The sequence below is a fragment of the Plecotus auritus genome (assembly GCF_963455305.1).
Source record: "Plecotus auritus genome assembly, chromosome: 7".
Lineage (NCBI taxonomy): Eukaryota > Metazoa > Chordata > Mammalia > Chiroptera > Vespertilionidae > Plecotus > Plecotus auritus.
In genome coordinates this window covers 169,186,106-169,204,897 of record NC_137774.1, presented here as the reverse complement: position 1 = coordinate 169,204,897, position 18,792 = coordinate 169,186,106, and the positions used below count along the sequence as shown (strand labels likewise).

Sequence of the window (18,792 nt, the reverse complement as noted above, 5' to 3'; positions counted from 1 at the left end):
AGTTTTCTCATAAATCACAGTGAGAGAGCATTCAGTTAGGCATTCTGGGACTGTGCAGGAGGGATCTCACAGAACTCTTCTCATCCTAGGATGTGGGTATAGTCCAGGCAGAAGAACTTAATCTTAGAGAGAAAAGTCTGGTCATCTAAAGTGGTGTCCAAAGCTCAGACTTGGACAAGTAGACTTCATACAAGGAAGTTCAAAATGGTGGAAGGCTCCCTGTGTTTCTGGGAAATCTGCTTGTAGATTTCCTATTATTTCTGTCCATATAATGAACCTTGTTCCCTCTACTGAACCAGAATTATTGCTGGTCACTGTCCTGTATGAATATGGATATTCTCCAAATCACTGTGTCTACCTGGCCAGCATCTTCTCCACCAACAAGAAGATCCATTCCCTCTTTGGGCCACTCACATCCATCCCTCTCACTGTAGCAAGATAGCCCATCTTTCTGTACCCAGATGCTTCAGAGAGCCAAGTGCTAGACACAGGAAGGGAACTGTTAGCATAGCCCTCTTCGCGTTCTCTTGATTATGGTTGGACTGGTTCTGGGGCCTAAGGCAGTACTGAGTCTGAAAATGGAAGAGAGAAAAGTTAAGAGGCTTTAACTGAAAGTATGAAGGAAAAAGGAGCTTAGAGAGGCAGAAAACAGGGGCAAAGTAAATGAGACCAATTAGATAGGATGGAATGATGAGAAGAGCTACTTTTATTGACCACTCACTCTGTGACAGGTATACTATCCTATTGAGTACTCTTAGCAAAGGATGTGAGGTTGGTACTGTCTATCTCCATTTTAGAGAGGGGTAATTGAGCCCAGGGAGGGGTTTTCTGTGTGTTTATTTGTTTGTTTTTTGGCTCCCCTGAGTCAGCTGGTAGATAGCAGAACCATGGCTTGAACCAAATTTGTCCACAACATCCAGTGCTAAGCTGTTTTTCAGATGTAACATCAGAGAACTGGTGTATTAAGTAACTTGCTCAAGACTTGGTTGCAGATCCAGGACTGCAATTGGGGTCTTGTATCTTCCAAGAATATCTTGTATCCTTTTCACAATAAAAGGTGATCCCTTACTAAGGATGTAGATTACCTTTACTTCCTTTTATAATTACTCACAAACCATTCATGTTTCTTCTTATAAAGTTGCTGGCATTCATGTATCCTGTTTTGGACCTTGTGATATTTACATATCTTTACATCTGTTTTTACAATCTCTAGAAATGGCTGTTTGGTTCTGTGATATTTTATCAGTTTTTTCCTTTAGTATTTGAAGATATATATATTGCCTTGGCATGAAAGTTTGACCACATTTGAAAACATTCTTCCTTACTATCAGCTCACTTTTCTACTAAAGATTATCCATCCTGATAAAAAAAATCACAGATAAAATATGAATAGGGAGCATCGTGTCTGCCAGGCACTGCTCGGCATTTGGCGTGTATCCTCGTTTAATCCTCACAACCACCTAAGAAGTACTATTATTATCCCCACATTTCAGCTGAGAAAACTGAAGCGCAGAGAGAGTTCAGTAATTTCCCCTGAGTCACAGAGCTAACAAATGGCAAAAACGGGCTTCAAGCTCCAGTATCTGAAACCAGAGCCTGCATTTTTAAACTATGCCTCCTCTGCCTGAATTAGAGAGTACTTATTTCTTTTTCTCATCCATTAATTTCACACCACCTGCTCCAGGTCATGTGCTAGCCCTTCCTTGTACTAGCTCCCAGCAGAGTGAAGAGAGAGACCTTGGTACTTTCTTCCTAGCTGTAGCCCCAGCCCTTTCTTGACTTCGGCCATCTTGACACATTTCTGAAATTAAATGCCAGTTCTTGGATCTTTTGTAAATGGCACTTTAAAGCTACTATATTGGTTTCTTTAGACAAATCATCTTTTTTTTTGCCTGTTGGCTATCATGTACAGTTTTGTTCTATTTTAACAGAATTTCCCATATTCCAATACATAGGCTAACAAAATAATAAAGCATTATTCAATATAATTGCTGGGTTGAATATTTTGGCTAAATAAGTCACCAAGTTGAATTACCAGCTTACAAATTATTAGAATACACACTTTAAAAAATAAAGCAGTGTTAAAGATAGCATCATTATTTTTTTTTGGAAGACACAGTCCAATCTGATAGTTCTTCAAAGCTGTTACTATGATCAATAACCATTAAGCATATAAATAAAGAATTTATAAGAAAATTGGTTGAACATGTAGTGCCATAATGACAACGGCTATATAAAACATATTCCTGTTTTACTTTGTTCAATTGTCACGTGTCTCATTCAAAAAACATTGGGTCCAGTTTACTCTATCAAAACTCCTTGAGATCATCCCTTCGCTAAAATTAGTTTGGTTTTGGTCAGGACTTGTTTTAAAAAATCAAACAATGGAGCTGATTTGGAACACTTTCTTTGGATTGCCTTGTTTTCAGTCAACAGAAGAAAGGCCTTTGAGCAAGACCAGAGTCCTTCTATACGGGCCTTGTCATCTGTTAGTCATTGACTATAGGACACATATTCTGGGACCAGGTCCTGCACTCAAGGTGCTTATGGTCTATTCAGTTGACAGATAATAAATATATAAACAATGTTGTTGCTACTTCCTCCAGCACCATGAAGAAGATAAATGAAGCAATTGTTAGAAGGAGTGATGAAGATGAACGTACACTGCACTGGTTAACAGAGTCAGGGAGTGTCTCCCAAGGAGAAGGCATCAGAGTGGAGGCCAGAAGGAGGGGGAGACTGACGGCCGAAGCTCTGGAGGAAGAGTCCAAGCAGATCTGTGAGCCTAGAAGTCTGGATGGAGGGTGTGAAAGCCAGAAAGCATGGCTACGATTAGTGAGTGAGAAAAGGGGGAAGGAGCTGTGGTCAGAGATAGACAGCGATTTCAGTGACTAAATGCAGAGGGTTTAAACAGGTGAGTGATGTCCCTAATCTATGCTTTTGGAGTAATGTATGTGGGAGATGACAGTAACTAGATTAGGGTTGTCATGGAGGAGTAGTGAGAAATAAAAGGATTTAGTATACATTTTGGAAAAAGATCCAATAAGATTTACTGATAGGGTGATTTTAGAAGGCCTGATGGGGGGATAAAGAAATGAAGAATGGCTCCAAGGATTCGCAGGCTTGAAAGACTGAGGGATAGTGATACGAAATACTTAGATGAGGGAAACTTGATTAGAAACAAACTTGACAATGAATGGTGAACTCAGTAGTTTTTGGGTCCTGTTAAAGCTGATATTTCTATAGGGCATCCACATGCAAATGATGGGGAGGCAGTGGGATATATGAGGATAGAGTGCAGCAGAGAGGTCTGGCCAATGGCATACTCTTGGGAATCATGGACATAGAGATATCATGTCAAGCCATAGGTTTAGATGTTGTCCCTTAAGGGAAAAGTATAGTTATAGGAAAAAGGGATCATGGCCTGAGCCCTGGGTCCTCCACATGTCTTCATATGTAAAGATAAGAAGACATACTTAGCACAGATGGCCTAAAGGAAACAACACGTGAAGCTGGAAACACAAGAGAGTTCAGTAAGGAGTGACATTAGCAAGATGGCAGACTAGAACGCCCCAAACCCTTCTTCCTCCCTCGGAGACACGGCTTCAACAATACACGAACCTTTCCTTTTAGGAGAGATCCAGAAACCCACACAAGTGTGAAGCCAGCCACATTGAAGCCGAGAGGAAAACCTGCAGCACGATCTCATCAGAGTTCCTCCCCCTGGCCCAGAGCCACACGATTGGGAGGAAACTCCCAGTGCCAGCTCCCAGCTTCTTTTTTGGAGAGGAAGATTGGGCCATATTAGTAATACTGTGATTTGGCAGGGGGAGGGGAGGGTGGCACTGCCTGAGGAACTGGCTTCTGTCTTGCCTGTCTAGAGCACACATGAAACCAAGCATCCTCCAGATGACAGGGGCCACGGGGGACAGAAACGCTGAGTGGCCTGTTGCTTCTCCAGAGGACCTGCCGTACCCCAGACACAGGCCAGTAGAGCTTGGCAGCCTGTCCCTTGGTGGGGAGAGAGAGTAGGGCATGTGTCCAACATTCTGGCTTTTCAGGGGCTGCCCAAGGAACTGGCTGCAGTCTTGCTGTGTTGGAGCTCTGATGAGACCTGGCATCGATGCCACGAAACTGCTGAGAACAAACATAAATGCGTGGCATGATGATAGACACCAGAGGGAGTGAGAGGCTATAAGATCCTAAAGAAATAACTGGCCACGCCCTCTAATTAGGAGTCCACCCGCACAAGTCCAGCAGGGGTTTGAGATGACCCCAGAATCTGTAGCCAGGTCAATCATGTCATTTTGATAATAACCACTCTAATATGTGTGAGGTGGTATCTCATTGTGGTTTTGATTTATACTTCCCTGGTGAGTGATTTTGTGCATCTTCTCATATACTTATTTGTTCTTTGTATATGTTCTTTGGGAAATGTCTATTCAGGTCCTCTTTGCCAATTTTAAAATCTGATTACTATTATTAATTTTTTGCTGTTAAGTTGTTGGAGTTCCTCATATATTTTGGAAATTAACACCTTATCAGATTTGCAAATCTTTTCTACCATTCTTTAAGTTGCTTCTTCATTTTGTTGACCTATTTATTTATTTTTGCTGTGCAAGAATTTTTTTAATCTGATATAGTCCCACTTATTTATTTCTGCTTTTGTTGCTTGTGCTTTTGGTGTCATATCCAAAAAGTCACTACCAAAACCAATATTGAGAAGCTTTTTTTCCTATGTTTTCTCCTAGGAGTTTTATAGTTTCAGATCTATATTTAAGAAAATCCATTTTGAGCTGATATTTGTATATGGTATAAGCTATGGACCCAATTTCATCCTTTTGCATGTGAATAACCAGTTTTCCCAGCACCATTTATTGAAAAGACTGTCTTATCCCCACTGAGAATTCTTGGCTCCCTTCTCAAATATTACTTGACCATATACACATGGGCTTATTTCTGGGTTCTTGGTTCTGTTCTACTGGTCAATGTACCTATTTTAATGCAAGTACCACACTATTTTGATTACCATAGATTCATAATAACCATTCTAATGGTTATTATGAATCTACTGTAATCAAATTATGATATCACAGCTTTTTCTTTCTCAAAATTGCTTTAGCTATTCAGGGTCTTTTGTGGTTTCATACAAAATTTGGGATTGTTTTTTCTATTTCTGTGTAAAATGTCATTAGAATTTTGATAGGGATTACACTGAATCTATCAATGGCTTTGGGTAGTATGAATATTTTAATAATACTAATTCTTCTGATCCATAAACTTAAGATACCTTTACATTTATTCATGTCTTCTTTAAAATTTTTCATCAAAGCTTTGTAGTTTTCAGTGTACAGATCTTTCACCTCTGAGGATAAATTATTCCTACTTTACTGTTTTAAGCTTTTATGGAATATTATACATCCCCGAAAAAAAGAAGGAAATTGTCTTATGCTACAACATGAATGAAACTTGAGGACATGGAACTAGTCACAAAAGGACAAATTCTTCATTATTCCACTTATATGAGGTATCTAAAGTAGTCAAACTTATCAAACTAAAAAGTCGAAGGGTGGTTGCCAGGAGCTCATGGGAAAGGGAAATGATGAGTGGCTATTTAATGGGTATGAGGTTTAAGTCATCCAAGATGAAAAGCTCTAGAGAACTGCTGACACCATTATGCTTACAGCTAACAATACTATACACTTCAAAAATTGCTATGAGGATTAATCTCATGTTATTTTTTTTTTTATCTAATAAATTAAAAGTGCATTAAGGAGGTAGAAGAAGAACATGTTTCAAGAAGTGTGGTCAGCCACATCAAATGATGCTGAAAGGTGAAATAAAATAATAGAGAATGAGCCATTAGCTTTGGCAAAATATAGATCGTTGGCAGCCTCGATAAAAAAAATTTTAGTGCAGTGGTGAAAAAATAATGTAATTAGCATGGGCTAGGGATCGAAAGGGGAATAACAACCTGAAGAGAGGAGATAGTTCTACAAAATTCAGAGAAATAGTGCAATGTATAGGGAGCCATTATGCAGTCAAAGGAGGCTTTTAAAAAATGCACAATAAAAATAAAATAAAATAAAATAAAGCAGAATATCCAGGTGCAGGAGCATTGATGAGTTAATGATGAGAAACAGGAAGTTCTTATCTATTTGCATCCACATAAAATAAGAAGTGAGGTCATAAGTTTAGAGTGAGGTGGGAAGAAGATGTTGATTTAAGGAGCAAAAAGAGGTACGGAATTATCATCTCAGAAAATAGGAAAATAAATTTACTAGGGATGTGCAGTAAGATTCATGATCAGAAATTTCTAGTGAGTCCAAGGTATCCAGCTGTGTAATGTTTTCCAGAAATGTTTGGCCACCGAAGTTGTCTGGGATTGGGATAGATAGAAAATTGAATTTGACTGAGTTGGAGTTTTTCCAGGTAAGTAGAAGAAGAAAGAGTGAGACAAGAGAATTAAGGACATTTTCAGAAGTAAGACTCTTCTGCTGGACCCAAGGAATCTGAGCTGATATAAAGAGAAAGGAAGATGTGAATAATAAAAACTGAACAAAATTTCACAATTGCAGCCTTCCCTTCTAGCAACTTTTTTTTAAAATATATTTTATTGATTTTTTACAGAGAGGAAGGGAGAGGGATAGAGAGCCAGAAACATCGATGAGAGAGAGACATCAATCAGCTGCCTCCTGCACAGCCTTCACCGGGGATGTGCCCGCAACCAAGGTATGTGCCCGGAACCAAGGTACATGCCCTTGACCGGAATCGAACCCGGGACCCCTCAGTCCGCAGGCTGACGCTCTATCCACTAAGCCAAACCGGTTAGGGCCCTTCTAGCAACTTTTAAGGTAGGACCTTTACATCCCCTGACCACCTTTCTTTTCTGGGAGAAACTCAGGGCAGGTCCTGGCAAGAATGTGTTTAGGAATAACTGTGCTAAGGCAGTCCTCCCCCTCCCCCTCCTCCTTATGACTACAGGGAAGTATGACTTGAGATGTGCATTGAGATAAGTTCCCATTTGCCCATCAGGACTCCTTCAAGTGTGTCTACTTCAACCCCCAACAAGCCAGAGAGGGGCTCCAGGAAAGCCTAGCAGGCAGCTAGGATTGCCATTCATCACAGCAATCCTTCATGAAATAAAAATTCTCCAAGTGAATGAAGGAACCCAACCATCCTTTATAATGTTGACTAAGGATAAACATGGCTGCTTCATAAAAACGAATTCTATGGGAAACATGGTTATTAGCTGGTATTTAGGATAGAGTGGTATAAGGCTGTCCACTCCCAGGATCTGTAATGGAACATGGGGACATAAGAGCACAGCTAGCAAGTCACTGCCCATCTGTTTCAGTACCTGATCCCTGGAGGTGACTAATCCTGGCTGCTTCTCAAGAATGCTTAATCATTGCCTCCTGCCCCTCTTCCTGACCTGGCTTCCTCTCTTAATAGAGCATAATAAAAGCATATGGTGCTGAAGAAAGCTTCTGGTAGCAGAATTCTGATTCTGTCTAAACCATGGCAAATTTCTCTCTCACTTTTCTCTGCCTTCTGGAATATATAATTTAGATACTTTTTCAGTCTCCCATCTTCTGAGACTGATCCTAATGCTACCTAGACAAGGAGATCTGAGAGAATATATAGGATTCTTGAGGATATGAATCCCATGATTTGAGTTCAAGGAGTTCCTTGAGTGCCAATCAAGGAGACATGCCCTCTGTTTCCAAAAGCTAAGGCTTGTGGATAAGAGGCCAGCCTCATTGGTGGTAATTGGTAAAATTTCCATTATATCAGAGCTGACACCTTTAACCAACAACAATTAAAATGTGTGCATATGTGTGCACATGTGTGTAAAATTTAACCTTTTCTTGAAGGCTCAGAGCAATTACTCTACTAATGTGCTTTAAAAAAAAATGGAGCTATTAGGAATGACTTTAAGTATATCAGATTAGTTGGCTCTATTTACATTTTCCAAGGCGGCTCACTGGGAACAATAGGGACCCCAGCTGTATCCCTACTTCTGGATCTGTCTGGAGAAGTAATGAGGTAGCACCCACCAGAGGTCTACTTACAGGAAAAATCAAGAAGCTTCTTGGGAAAAGGAGTTATCTTACGAGAAAGTCAGCATACATACACACAGAGCTAACATTGAGAATGATGCAGAGTATAGAATAAAATCTATCCAATATACTGACCTCTACCCAGCTCTCATAAACTCATACTTGAGTCTTAGGGCAAGGGGCCAACAACAAAATAATCAATGTAAGTTCTAAGAGTTCTTCTGTTGGCATCTATGCTTGGCAATAGATTACAAGTTTGGCATTGTTGGCACTCCTGGCTCAGTGGTGATGGCACACACATAGGGTCAGCAGGAGTAGGAGCTGCATCAGCAGCTTCTACAGTGAGGGACCCAGCTCTGGGACCTTCTGACCACAGTGGAGTGCAGGGCCTTGTTACACATTAACATCCACAATGTTGGGCATCTGCAGACACAGTACAGGCCCCGGTGGGACTGCCAGCAGCAGTAATGTTTTGGGTATAAAACTATGGAAGCACAGTCCCTCTGGAGGTCAAAGGAGCAAACGTGACAACCGTCCAAAACAGGAAAGAAGGAAAATGCTAGATACCATGTGGTAGCCCCCACAACTGGCTTATAAAAGACTGAAGAATTTATCCAGAGATTTCTAGAACTATTTGGAAGTCCATTAAGAAGGTGCCTCGGAGTAGCGGAAACTGACAATATGACTTTGATTTTACCTTTGGGCTGTCAGGATTTAGAAGATTTTACATTTTGTGTTTTCATTGGTTAGTCTTCACAAATAGTCCCTGTTGTTATTGCTGATGTATGGCACTCAACAATCTTATTTGTAACTTACTCTTTCTATTTTGTTTGGGTGGTATTGGAATTAAATAAGAGAAAATAAACTCAAAGTAAGAATATGAGAAACTTTACTATGAGCAAAGCCTGTGAGCTTTAACATATAAACATGGCAATATCCATTTTAGCAATTTGAAATGACTTTTAAAATTTTTAAACTATTTTAGAACACTGATTATGACAAATAATTACAATTTAAACAAGTGAGTTATAGTTATAGCCATATTTAAGCATCTTTCCATTCCATGTACACCATGCTTGAAATAAATGAGGCACAGTTGACAAATACAAATGAGATTGATCATTTTCTTTCCATCAAAATGTACTAATTGTTTTTGATGGCTTACTTATTATTAACTTTTGTATTCATGGTGCCACTATTGCTTAAGAGCAATAGTGAGAAGTTCTAGCTTACAGATAAAGTGACTGAATCTGCACCCTATAAATATAATTCAAGTATCACAACAAAAAATGAAACCAAATGGATGAAGAACCATCTGAGATGTTTTCTGAAATGTCATTAGTGACCACTAGCATCACCAGGTGGGAGGATTTAAGTGCTGCTGATGGCTGATGTCAATGAGCAGCAGGACTCTAAGGAAATGAAGGGAAATGTTTTACATTTATCACAGGACCTAATTTGAACACTTAAGTAGCAACTGAATCACATCTATTGTTCAAGGTTCATGATAAACTGTAATGTCAGTTAACAGAAGTGTTCCCAACCTGGGCCATTAGCCTTGAGCAAACAGAGGGCTCTGGCTCTAAGCCTGGTGGTGAATTTGAACACTCACAGAGAGACTGCATGGTCCAACAGGAAGAGCTTCGTCAAAGATGCATATTTAAATTTGGCTCTGCCACTTACAACAAGGATTCCCTGAGAGATCCCTCAAAGCTGCAGTTCCCGAATGTTAAATGTGTATGTAAATCACCTGGTGATCTTGTTAGAAGGCAGATCATGATTAAATCATCCTGCGGGGAGGGGGTCTAAGGGGCTGCATTTCTACCAAGCTCCCATGCTGCTGGCCCTGGCCCAAATCTGAGTAGCAAAGGCCTTTGATTATTGACGGAACATGAGCAAAGCACATGTGTACATGAGAAAACTCCTCATGAGCTGTATGTAAAATGACATAAGCATCACCTTATTACATTGATTAAAAATAGTTGGTGATTCAATTCAACCGCTCAGGGAAAAAGTCCTAGTAGAATAAATTATGTTCCGGATATTCTTCTAATTTTCCTCTTTAACAAAAGCAAAACTGGGAATTGGAAAGGCCAAGAAGAAAGGTATTCATCCTAAACATTTTTGTTTCTTAGTGAGTGCTTTGAAAAATTAACTTCCATATAACCATCTTAACGAAAAAGATGGAAGAAAAAAAAACACAAAACCCGACTTTTTAAAAGAAATTTGCACAATCAGATCCAGTTCCAGATTTGTCTGTAGATGGTCTCACTCCAATCAAAATAGAAATAGTGAATTACACGGAAAAGGAAGAAGACAGTTGGCTCCAGGAAAACTGACGATGAGAAGAGATTGCTGCAAGGGAAGAAATTAAAGCTAATAAAAGCAAACATAAGAACATAGAAATCAAAGCTGTAGGGATGTCTAATTTCCCTGCCTAAGTATCACTGTTCTTTTTTCATCAGTGCTGGCATTTTCTGTAAGAAATGAATAAAATTGACAGGTACAATTATTGATTTCTGGAGTGTTTCTGTGTTTCTATGTAAAGTATAATCAATAATTCCTGTTCAAATGCTGGTTCACAAATTGGCCAAGGAACCCAGAGGGCAAGGAGAGAGTGAAGAGAGAGGCAGGTCACTCCAGATTGGTAGGTGGCAGCTTTCATTAGCAAGGAACTTATAGACCAGGCTTGTCTTGGGCAGCCACATGGTGAGGTCTCCACACTAGCCTGCCAGACTCTTAAAAGCTTGTACAGAGGACTTAACTGGGTTCAGCCACATATACCATCCAGACGGCCCAACAACACATCGCTCTTCAAAGGCTATGACCTTGAAAATGGCTCTGGCTGTGGGAACGGAACATGGGCAGAACGAATATCCAAGGACAGGGGAGGGGGGAGGAGACTCCAATTGCCTTGCCTGAGTCCTACTCATGGGTCAACTGACAGTCACATCCTCTATATGAACTCCTTCAACATCAAGAAAACACAACAAGAAGACTTTCAGCACTTATCAGAAAATGCATAACAGACCCTTCCCATGGGAAAGAAACCCTTCCTGATCATTTAGGTTTTGGACAGAATGACCCCCTGTCACAGACCCCGACCACCAACACCTTAGTCAGCAGCTTGCTTGTCCCATGATGAATCTCTTCTCAATGGTTCTGGAGCTACCGTGACTATAGAATTAAAAATTCTGCTTCAGAGATGCCAGAGGTCCACCAGAAATTCATCTGACTCCCCTTCACCTGCATTTTATACGTTGTCTTCCTGCTGCCATCCTGTTTATCCTCTCTCACCTGCTTGTGGTGGGAGGAAGCATCATTCATCACCCAGACTGCCAGGGGATTGTTAAACAAACATGTATGAATGAATGAAAACCTTGTTTGGTGTCATCAGAGAGAAGAATAAGTGATACATGAGACTGAGATCTGAGTACCTGTCCCTGTGTCCTGACAGTGCCATCCCTTTGAAAGATACATGACAGTAAAACTCCTAACACCAATTATTAACTTGATTCCTTAGGTCAGTCTATACCAAATCATGAGGCCATTTAGATGCAAAATAGCCACTGAGGGATTTGGTTATGAAAACATTCCAGATGCAGACCCTGAGAAATGTTTAGAGAGGCCAGCAATGAACTCATGCTGGGGAGTATCTCACATTCGCAGACTGTTCTTAGCACGGCCCCTCCCCAGTCCTCTGGTTTAACTGCCCCAAGTGATGGCCTCCTAATTAGGGAGCTCTTCACGCTCCAATTCTGTCACCTGCTGAAAACCTGAAGTTTTGAGGATGACGGAGCAGCAGTTCCTTCCACAGGGACACTTGTGTGGGGCATCAGGAGTGGCTTTAAATGGTGGAGGTAATTACTTAATTCAAGCTCTAGCAAGCGGCCAAGTAAACATGTAGCAGCCAGGAAGCTATTAGCATGATTTTAAGGCAATTATTCCATTAGTGTTTAATAGTCTCCAATTAGTCTTTTCTGACTGTCAAAGTTTGAATGTCTTTTTTTTTCCTCCAAAACTTCTCACAGTTGAGTAATGCAGAAAAGTGCCGTAATCCATTTTTAGGCCTGGGGTTATGTGTATGGTTCTACCAAATCTACATTACAGACTCATGGGAAACTGTGGGGTGGGGGGTAGATTTGAAGAAATAGTTCTCAGATGTATTGGAGATGAGAATGGGAAGCTCTGCAGGGGGTCCATTTGGAATATAATATCAACAGGGATTGGGAAAGGGGTGGACATTCCCATTGCCTCCAATGCCATCTTATGTCTCTAAGTATACCAGAACATCGAAGTCAGAGACTTTGTCCCATGGGGAGAAAAGGAAAATTGCCCTGTTCTTGTTAATGCATGTTTCCTTGTCCCTTCAACCCGGTCAGTACTTGTTGCTGCTGAATTATCCAGATACAAACGCCAAAGCATTTTGCTCCAAAATTCCTAGAAGCTCTTCCCTAAGGACCACTTTCGGGTCAGATCTCTGAACTGATATTAGGCCATTTGCCTTCACTGAGCTGCAATCTTTACATTTGTGAAATGGAGTTCACAGTCCCAGCAATGCCTGCTTCGTGGGGTCTGGGGAAGGGTTATGTGATCTGTTATACATACCAGGGCTCTGAAAAGTCAAGTATTACAGAAATGTAAGAGATTCAGACAGGGTGTCGTAGCTTCCCTCAGAACCAGCACTGTGAATTTAGGCTTTTAACCCCTTGGTCTCTAGAGAGTCACACATCGGACAAAGACAAGCATTGCTCACCCCTCTTCCCTTCCATGTGTGCAGAATGCTCAGGGAGAGGCCATGTGAAAGTAACTTTAAAACCAAAGAAAAAGGAAGAAAAAAAACGAGGATAGGAACTCCTGTGGAAGTGAGAGTGGAATTTTGCCAACAAAGTTGTGTACTTTCTACCATTTCCTTCAGAAGAGCACTCCCTAGGCTCGCCCAGGTATCAGGCACCGTAGAGTGGCGAGGCTGGGTTGTTCTTTAAGTTGGAGACGCCTAGGCTCTTGGGAAGCTACCTCTCAAAGGACACAAGGACACAGACTCTCCCCGCCCCAGTGGTGTTAAGGACACAAGGACACAGACTCTCCCCGCCCCAGTGGTGCTAAGAGTGTGGCCCGTGCCTATCAGAGCAGCCAGACATCCACTTGACTAAGGGCCATTGATTTGGGCTGCTCATTAATTCCAGCACTGCTGGTTAGAACCTCTTGGGATTTTCAAGAGAACCCTTCTTTTGCTTTTGTTTTTGTTTGTTTGTTTTAAATTATGTTTCCCCTCAGGGGCTGAGAGGGCGCTGGGTGGAGCAAATCAAGAAGAGGTAGAACAGAGGTTGAACCTAATCGGGCTCAACTAGGGGCAGGTGTGGACCACCTGTGTGTAATTTGTAATTTGTCCTCTGGTCCGACCCTGCAAGGGTTAGGCATCCACGCCGGCAGCCCAAGTGGAAAGTCAGATTGGTAAGGAAGTGTGGCCGTGTCCGGGCTGTCGCCGTGGCCCACTGTCCTGGAGTGTCCTCCCCACTGCACACCTGAGCCAGGGGTTGCTGCGCGCACCGACCGGAGACCTGCCCAGACTCTGGTCCCAGACGCGCGCCATGCTGAAGCCTCTGGATCCCTCCCTTTCTCCTGGCTGCGGGGACACCCGGGCACCAGGACAGTCACCTCTCCTGTGAATCCCACCCCTCCGCCGCCGCCGCTCAGGGCTCCCTCCGGAGCAGCAACGCAGGGTCCGCAAAGGCTTGTCTTCATGACCCGGGAGCTGATTGTCGCTAACAGCGCTGGGATCACGGTGCACACGGTGGCCACCCGGCCAGGCCCTCGGGTCCTCCCAGACTACACCCCGGCGCCCGCCGCCCCTCGTCCCTGTCAGCTTTCGGGTCAAGGGCAGCGATCACGCTGCCGCTGGTCCCGCAACTTTCATCCCTCTCGGGGAAGCGCTTTGTCTCTTTAAAGGAGACGGGGGGACCACGAATAGAGAAATGGCTCAGGTAGTTCGAACGGAGAAATCTACCAGATCCTCTGGATTCTGTGACAGGGATGGGGTCGGAGGTCCAGGCGCTGGACGGAGCCCTCAGGATACCAGCTCGCGCTCACCGCGCACTGTCCCCCACAGACCCAGATGCGCCCCCCGCCTCCAAGTCCGCGGAGAAAAACGAGGGAAGGGGCACCAGGGGCCAACCCACAGCCGAGCCTTTCCCCGCTCCAGCCCTCTGCCACAGCCTGCTTCAAAAGCCCAGCGGAAAAGCAGTCACCTTGGTCCCCGTACCAGGGTCCCCTGAGGTCAGGAAAAGGCCAGGAGGCCGGAGGCCCCCGGGCAGCGCTAGCCTGGCCCCAGACCCACCCCTGGGACCAGTTTCCCTCCCGCGGGCTCCGTGGCAACTTAGCACCTAGTGGCAGATCAGCAGGGCGGGGCAGGTGGCGGCGCCGCGCGCCTTGCGCCCTACCTGGAATAGCTAAATTGGTGAGGGGGATGCTGTGGATGCTCTCCGGGAGAGTTGCCATCCAGTCGGCGAATTTGAGCTCGTTTGTCCCCTGAGACGAGGCCATCGTGCAGGTGGCGTGCGCGCTGCGGGTCCCGCACTGCTCGGCAGGCTGCTGCCGCTAATCCAGTGTTTGCTCCAGCCCCGCTAGAGTTTACACTCTGCTCTGCGCCACACCCACAGGATGGCGCAGACACACGCGGGTTTCAATAATTATTCCAAACACCCCATGCTCCCCAGTGCCTCCGCCAGACTCTGCCCAAGCTGTGGCTCCTGACGTCCGCGCTCAGCTTTCTCCTCTCTCCCCTCCCTCGCAGGCTCCCTCCTCCCGCCCTGTCCCTCCTCTGCGTCTCTGCCTTTTCTAGCCATCCTGCAGCTCTTCTTGGCTTTTTTTTTTTTTTTAAATCGTGGTTCATGGTCTTGCTCGGCCCTTTGATGTGACTACCTGATCCTATTTATATAAAAAGCAGTCTTGTGGTTGAGCCTAAAATCTTGGTAGACTTTGGGCTGCTATCTTCTCCCCAAGAGGTGACTTCACACACCGGCTTTCAGGACTTCGCATTCTTACCAAAGAGCTTTCCGTTCTGTAAGCTACAACAGGTGATGTTTTCCCCAGCCTGATGGAGCCCGCAGGTCTGCTTATAACAAAATGGTGGTCTGCAATCACCACTTGGCCTAATTTTTGGAATAGTTGACGAGCGTGTGCTGTTGGCAAAGGGCAGTAAGTTCTAGGTGGTTCCTACTTAATGCCTGGCATCCTGTTCCCAACATTTCAAGATAAAGAAGCCCTTCGACCCCTTCATTGCTCTGATCATGAGACCTCTTTGTGCTTTCTATGGAGAAAGCTACCTGTGTCCTCTCTCTGTCATTGTCAAGCCACCCAGGATAAGCCCAAAGCCAGATGCTAGAAGAAAATGACCACATTTCCCAGGGACATGCTGTAATTATTGACAGGAGCATTTGGTGAAATTTATTGGGCACCATTCAAAATGATCTGTGTGACTGTCTAGATTTTCATTCCCTGGCAGACTAGAGAGATGTGCCTCTCTCAAGAGAAATCACTCACTGTGCCTCCAAAGAACTGTCTTGGTCCACCTGCTCTCAGACAAGACAAGGAGAGAAATCAAGTCTTACAAATGTGATGGGGACATGAAAGCCAAGGTAAGAACGAGAGCTGCTCTAAAGCATGGGGATGACTATTTCACTTCAGTAGACCATTAACATTAACAAGAACAACTCAAGCTTGCTTATAATACACGGATGTAGAACCCAAAGAGTACTTCCCAACGGGAGCTCTTTGAAAACATGGAGAAAGGAGAGCTAATGCCTTATGCGTGTGGTCAAATTTTCCATTGTCCCATAGAATCAATGCATAGCTTCAAGAGGTCATGGCAGCCCTAGCTGGTTTTGCTCAGTGGATAGAGCATCAGCTTCAGGAGGTCATGGTAGCCCTAGCTGGTTTTGCTCAGTGGATAGAGCATCTGCCTGTGGACTGAAGGGTCCCAGGTTCAGTTCCAGTCAAGGGCACATGCCCAGGTTGTGGGCTTGATCCCCAGTAGGAGACGTGCAGGAGGCAGCCAATCAATGATTCTTTCTCACTGTTGATGTTTCTATCTCTCTTTCCCTCTCCCTTCCTCTCTGAAATCAATAAAGAAATTTTTTTTTAAAGAGGTCATGGTAGGGTTATCTTTAAGAATGAAAAGGAGATGTACTGGGATTTTTTCTAAGGTCAATCTTAATATTCTTGCTAGCAGCCACATATGCTTTTGATGAGAGTGAGAATTTAGCTCACTGTGGGATTCTTGGTCAAAAAACCTACAAACACCACCCTTCTGGCTAATGCTGGTGCTCTGTGGGCATCACAGAGGGCAATGAGGAGAGCTCAGACCTGGGAATCCAATGCTTTGGCTCTGAGGAGTTTGGGCAGGTCCTTGAGTTTCTGTCAGCCCTAGTTGTCTCCATTAGAGAATGATGATAGTAACTCAGATTCACAGTGATGCTTCCCGGAAAAAATGTAAGAGCTTGTTATGAGCAAATCATCACACACAGTATGAGACTTATGTTTACTGAGACAATGACATAGGCATATTCTTCCTCTTGTTGCCTTTTCTATCCTTATAAAATATTTGTTTTCAAGAGGATGAAATAATTATTGAATCTTGGAAATATTTTTCTCAAGAGACATTTTAATGTCATACCTTGTTTGAGTGAACTTAGGAATTTCTAAAAGGTTACAAAGCATTTTCTTAAAAAATGAAACCACCTTAACTGATGGGGAAAGTTGCCTCTATGAAGAACTATAACTTTTGGTAAAGAAAACAAGTAATCCCTCCCCTGTTTTATCTTCTTTGAGTGTCAGAATTTTTAATGTATTGGATTTTGCATAAAACCTTACATTTCTCTGCATGCAACTCACTAGAAAAGAGAGGGCTGGAAATCGATAGTTCTGAATTTCTTTCTTGGCTTATAATCAATTTTTAAGTATATTTTTATTGATTTCAGAGAGGAAGGGAGAGGGAGAGGGAGACAAAAATATCAATGATGAGAGAGAATCATTGATTGGCTGCCTCCTGCACACCCCACACTGGGTATTGAGCCTGCAACCCAGGCATGTGCCTTGACCAGGAATCAAACCATGACCTCCTGGTTCATAGGTCGACACTCAACCACTAAGTGACACTGGCCAGGCTTATAATCAACTTTTAAGATAATTTTATGACCTAAATACCCAGTCTTTCTATTATCAACTCTGCCACTACTTATTAAGTGATATTAGGAAAAGCATGTAATTTCTCTTGGCTTTAGTTTACCCACTGTATTAATCAGAGTTTTTCAGAGAAACAGAATCAGTTTTATGAGAGAGCAATCCTATATAATAAAAGCCTAATATGCAAATCGACCAAAAGGCAGACAGGTGGAACAACTAGTCCCTATAATACACACTGACCCCCAGGGGGCAGATTCTCAATGCAGGAGCTGCCCCCAGTGCATAGGCCCCAGGCCAGCCAGGGTGGGTGCCAGCATGGGCTCCCCCATCCCCTGATCACCCACCAGTCACCTCCCACAGAGGGAGGTGACTGGCGGCGGGGCAATTGGGGGTGGGGGGTTGGGGCCGGCCAGTGAGCAGACTGGTGCCTCCCCCTGATCACCCCAGTTGCCCTCTGATAGCCCCGCTGGTCTCTCCTCAGATCAGCCCTGATCGCCAGCCAGGCCTAGGGACCCTACCCATGCATGAATTTCATGCACTGGGCCTCTAGTGTGTGTGTGTGTGTGTGTGTGTGTGTGTGTGTGTGTGTGTGTGTGTGTATGTCCTATCTAATAAAAGAGTAATATGCAAATTAACCATCACTCCGCTACACCCACAAGCCACGCCCACCAGCCAATCAGGAGCGAGTATGCAAATTAACCCAACCAAGATGGTTGCAGCCACAGAGTGAGCACGAGGCTTGGGTTTCCCCAGCAATGGAGGAAGCCAAGCTTTCCGCACATCCTGGCGGGCCCAGGCCTGCACTCAAGGCTACAAAGTTTCAATTATAGAAGATAAATAAATCCCAACAAAAATGGCTGCAGCCATGGAGCTGGAGAGAGCAGGAGGCTTGAGTTGCCCCCAGCGATGGAGGAAGCCAAGCTTCTGCAGCCCTGGCCTGCCTTGGCCTCTACTCAAGGCTACAAAGTTTCAATTTCAGAAGATAAATAAATCCCAACAAAAATGGCTGCGGCCACGGAGCAAGCAGGAGGCTTGGCTCCGCGCAAGGCTACAAAGTTTCAATTATAGAAGATAAATAGATCCCAGATACCAGGGCCTCCACTTGGGTCACCAGGGGGCATGGCTGGCCTTCAAACCACCACAGGCCCCTTTCCCAGGCCACCCCATGCCCCAAGGGGACCCCCACCCTGATCTGGGACACCCTTCAGGGCAAACCAGCTGGCCCCCACCCATGCACCAGGCCTCTATCCTATATAATAAAAGAGTAATATGCAAATTGACCATCACTCCAACACACAAGATGGCTGCCCCCATGTGGTCAAAGATGGCTGCCCCCATGTGGACACAAGATGGCCGCCACAAGATGGCCATCAGGGGAGGGCAGTTGGGAGGAACCAGGCCTGCAAGGGAGGGCAGTTGTGGGCAATCAGGCCAGCAGGGGAGGGCAGTTGGGAGGGACCAGGCCTGCAAGAGAGGGCAGTTGGGGACGATCAAGCCTCCAGGGGAGGGCAGTTAGGGTTGACCAGGCTGGCAGAGGAGGGAAGTT

At 44.0% G+C, this 18,792-nt stretch overlaps 1 protein-coding gene across 1 annotated transcript in view; it reads right to left on the bottom strand.

Moving 5' to 3' along the window:
- PLCXD3 (phosphatidylinositol specific phospholipase C X domain containing 3) overlaps positions 1-14,852 on the bottom strand; it is a 136,134-nt gene extending 121,282 nt beyond the window's left edge. Inside the window, exon 1 of the mRNA XM_080677295.1 lies at positions 14,504-14,852. Within this exon, the coding sequence (XP_080533421.1) occupies positions 14,504-14,606 (103 nt within the window). The 5' untranslated portion in view covers positions 14,607-14,852. The remainder of the gene's footprint in view (positions 1-14,503) is intronic.
- Between the last annotated feature and the right edge of the window lie 3,940 nt (positions 14,853-18,792).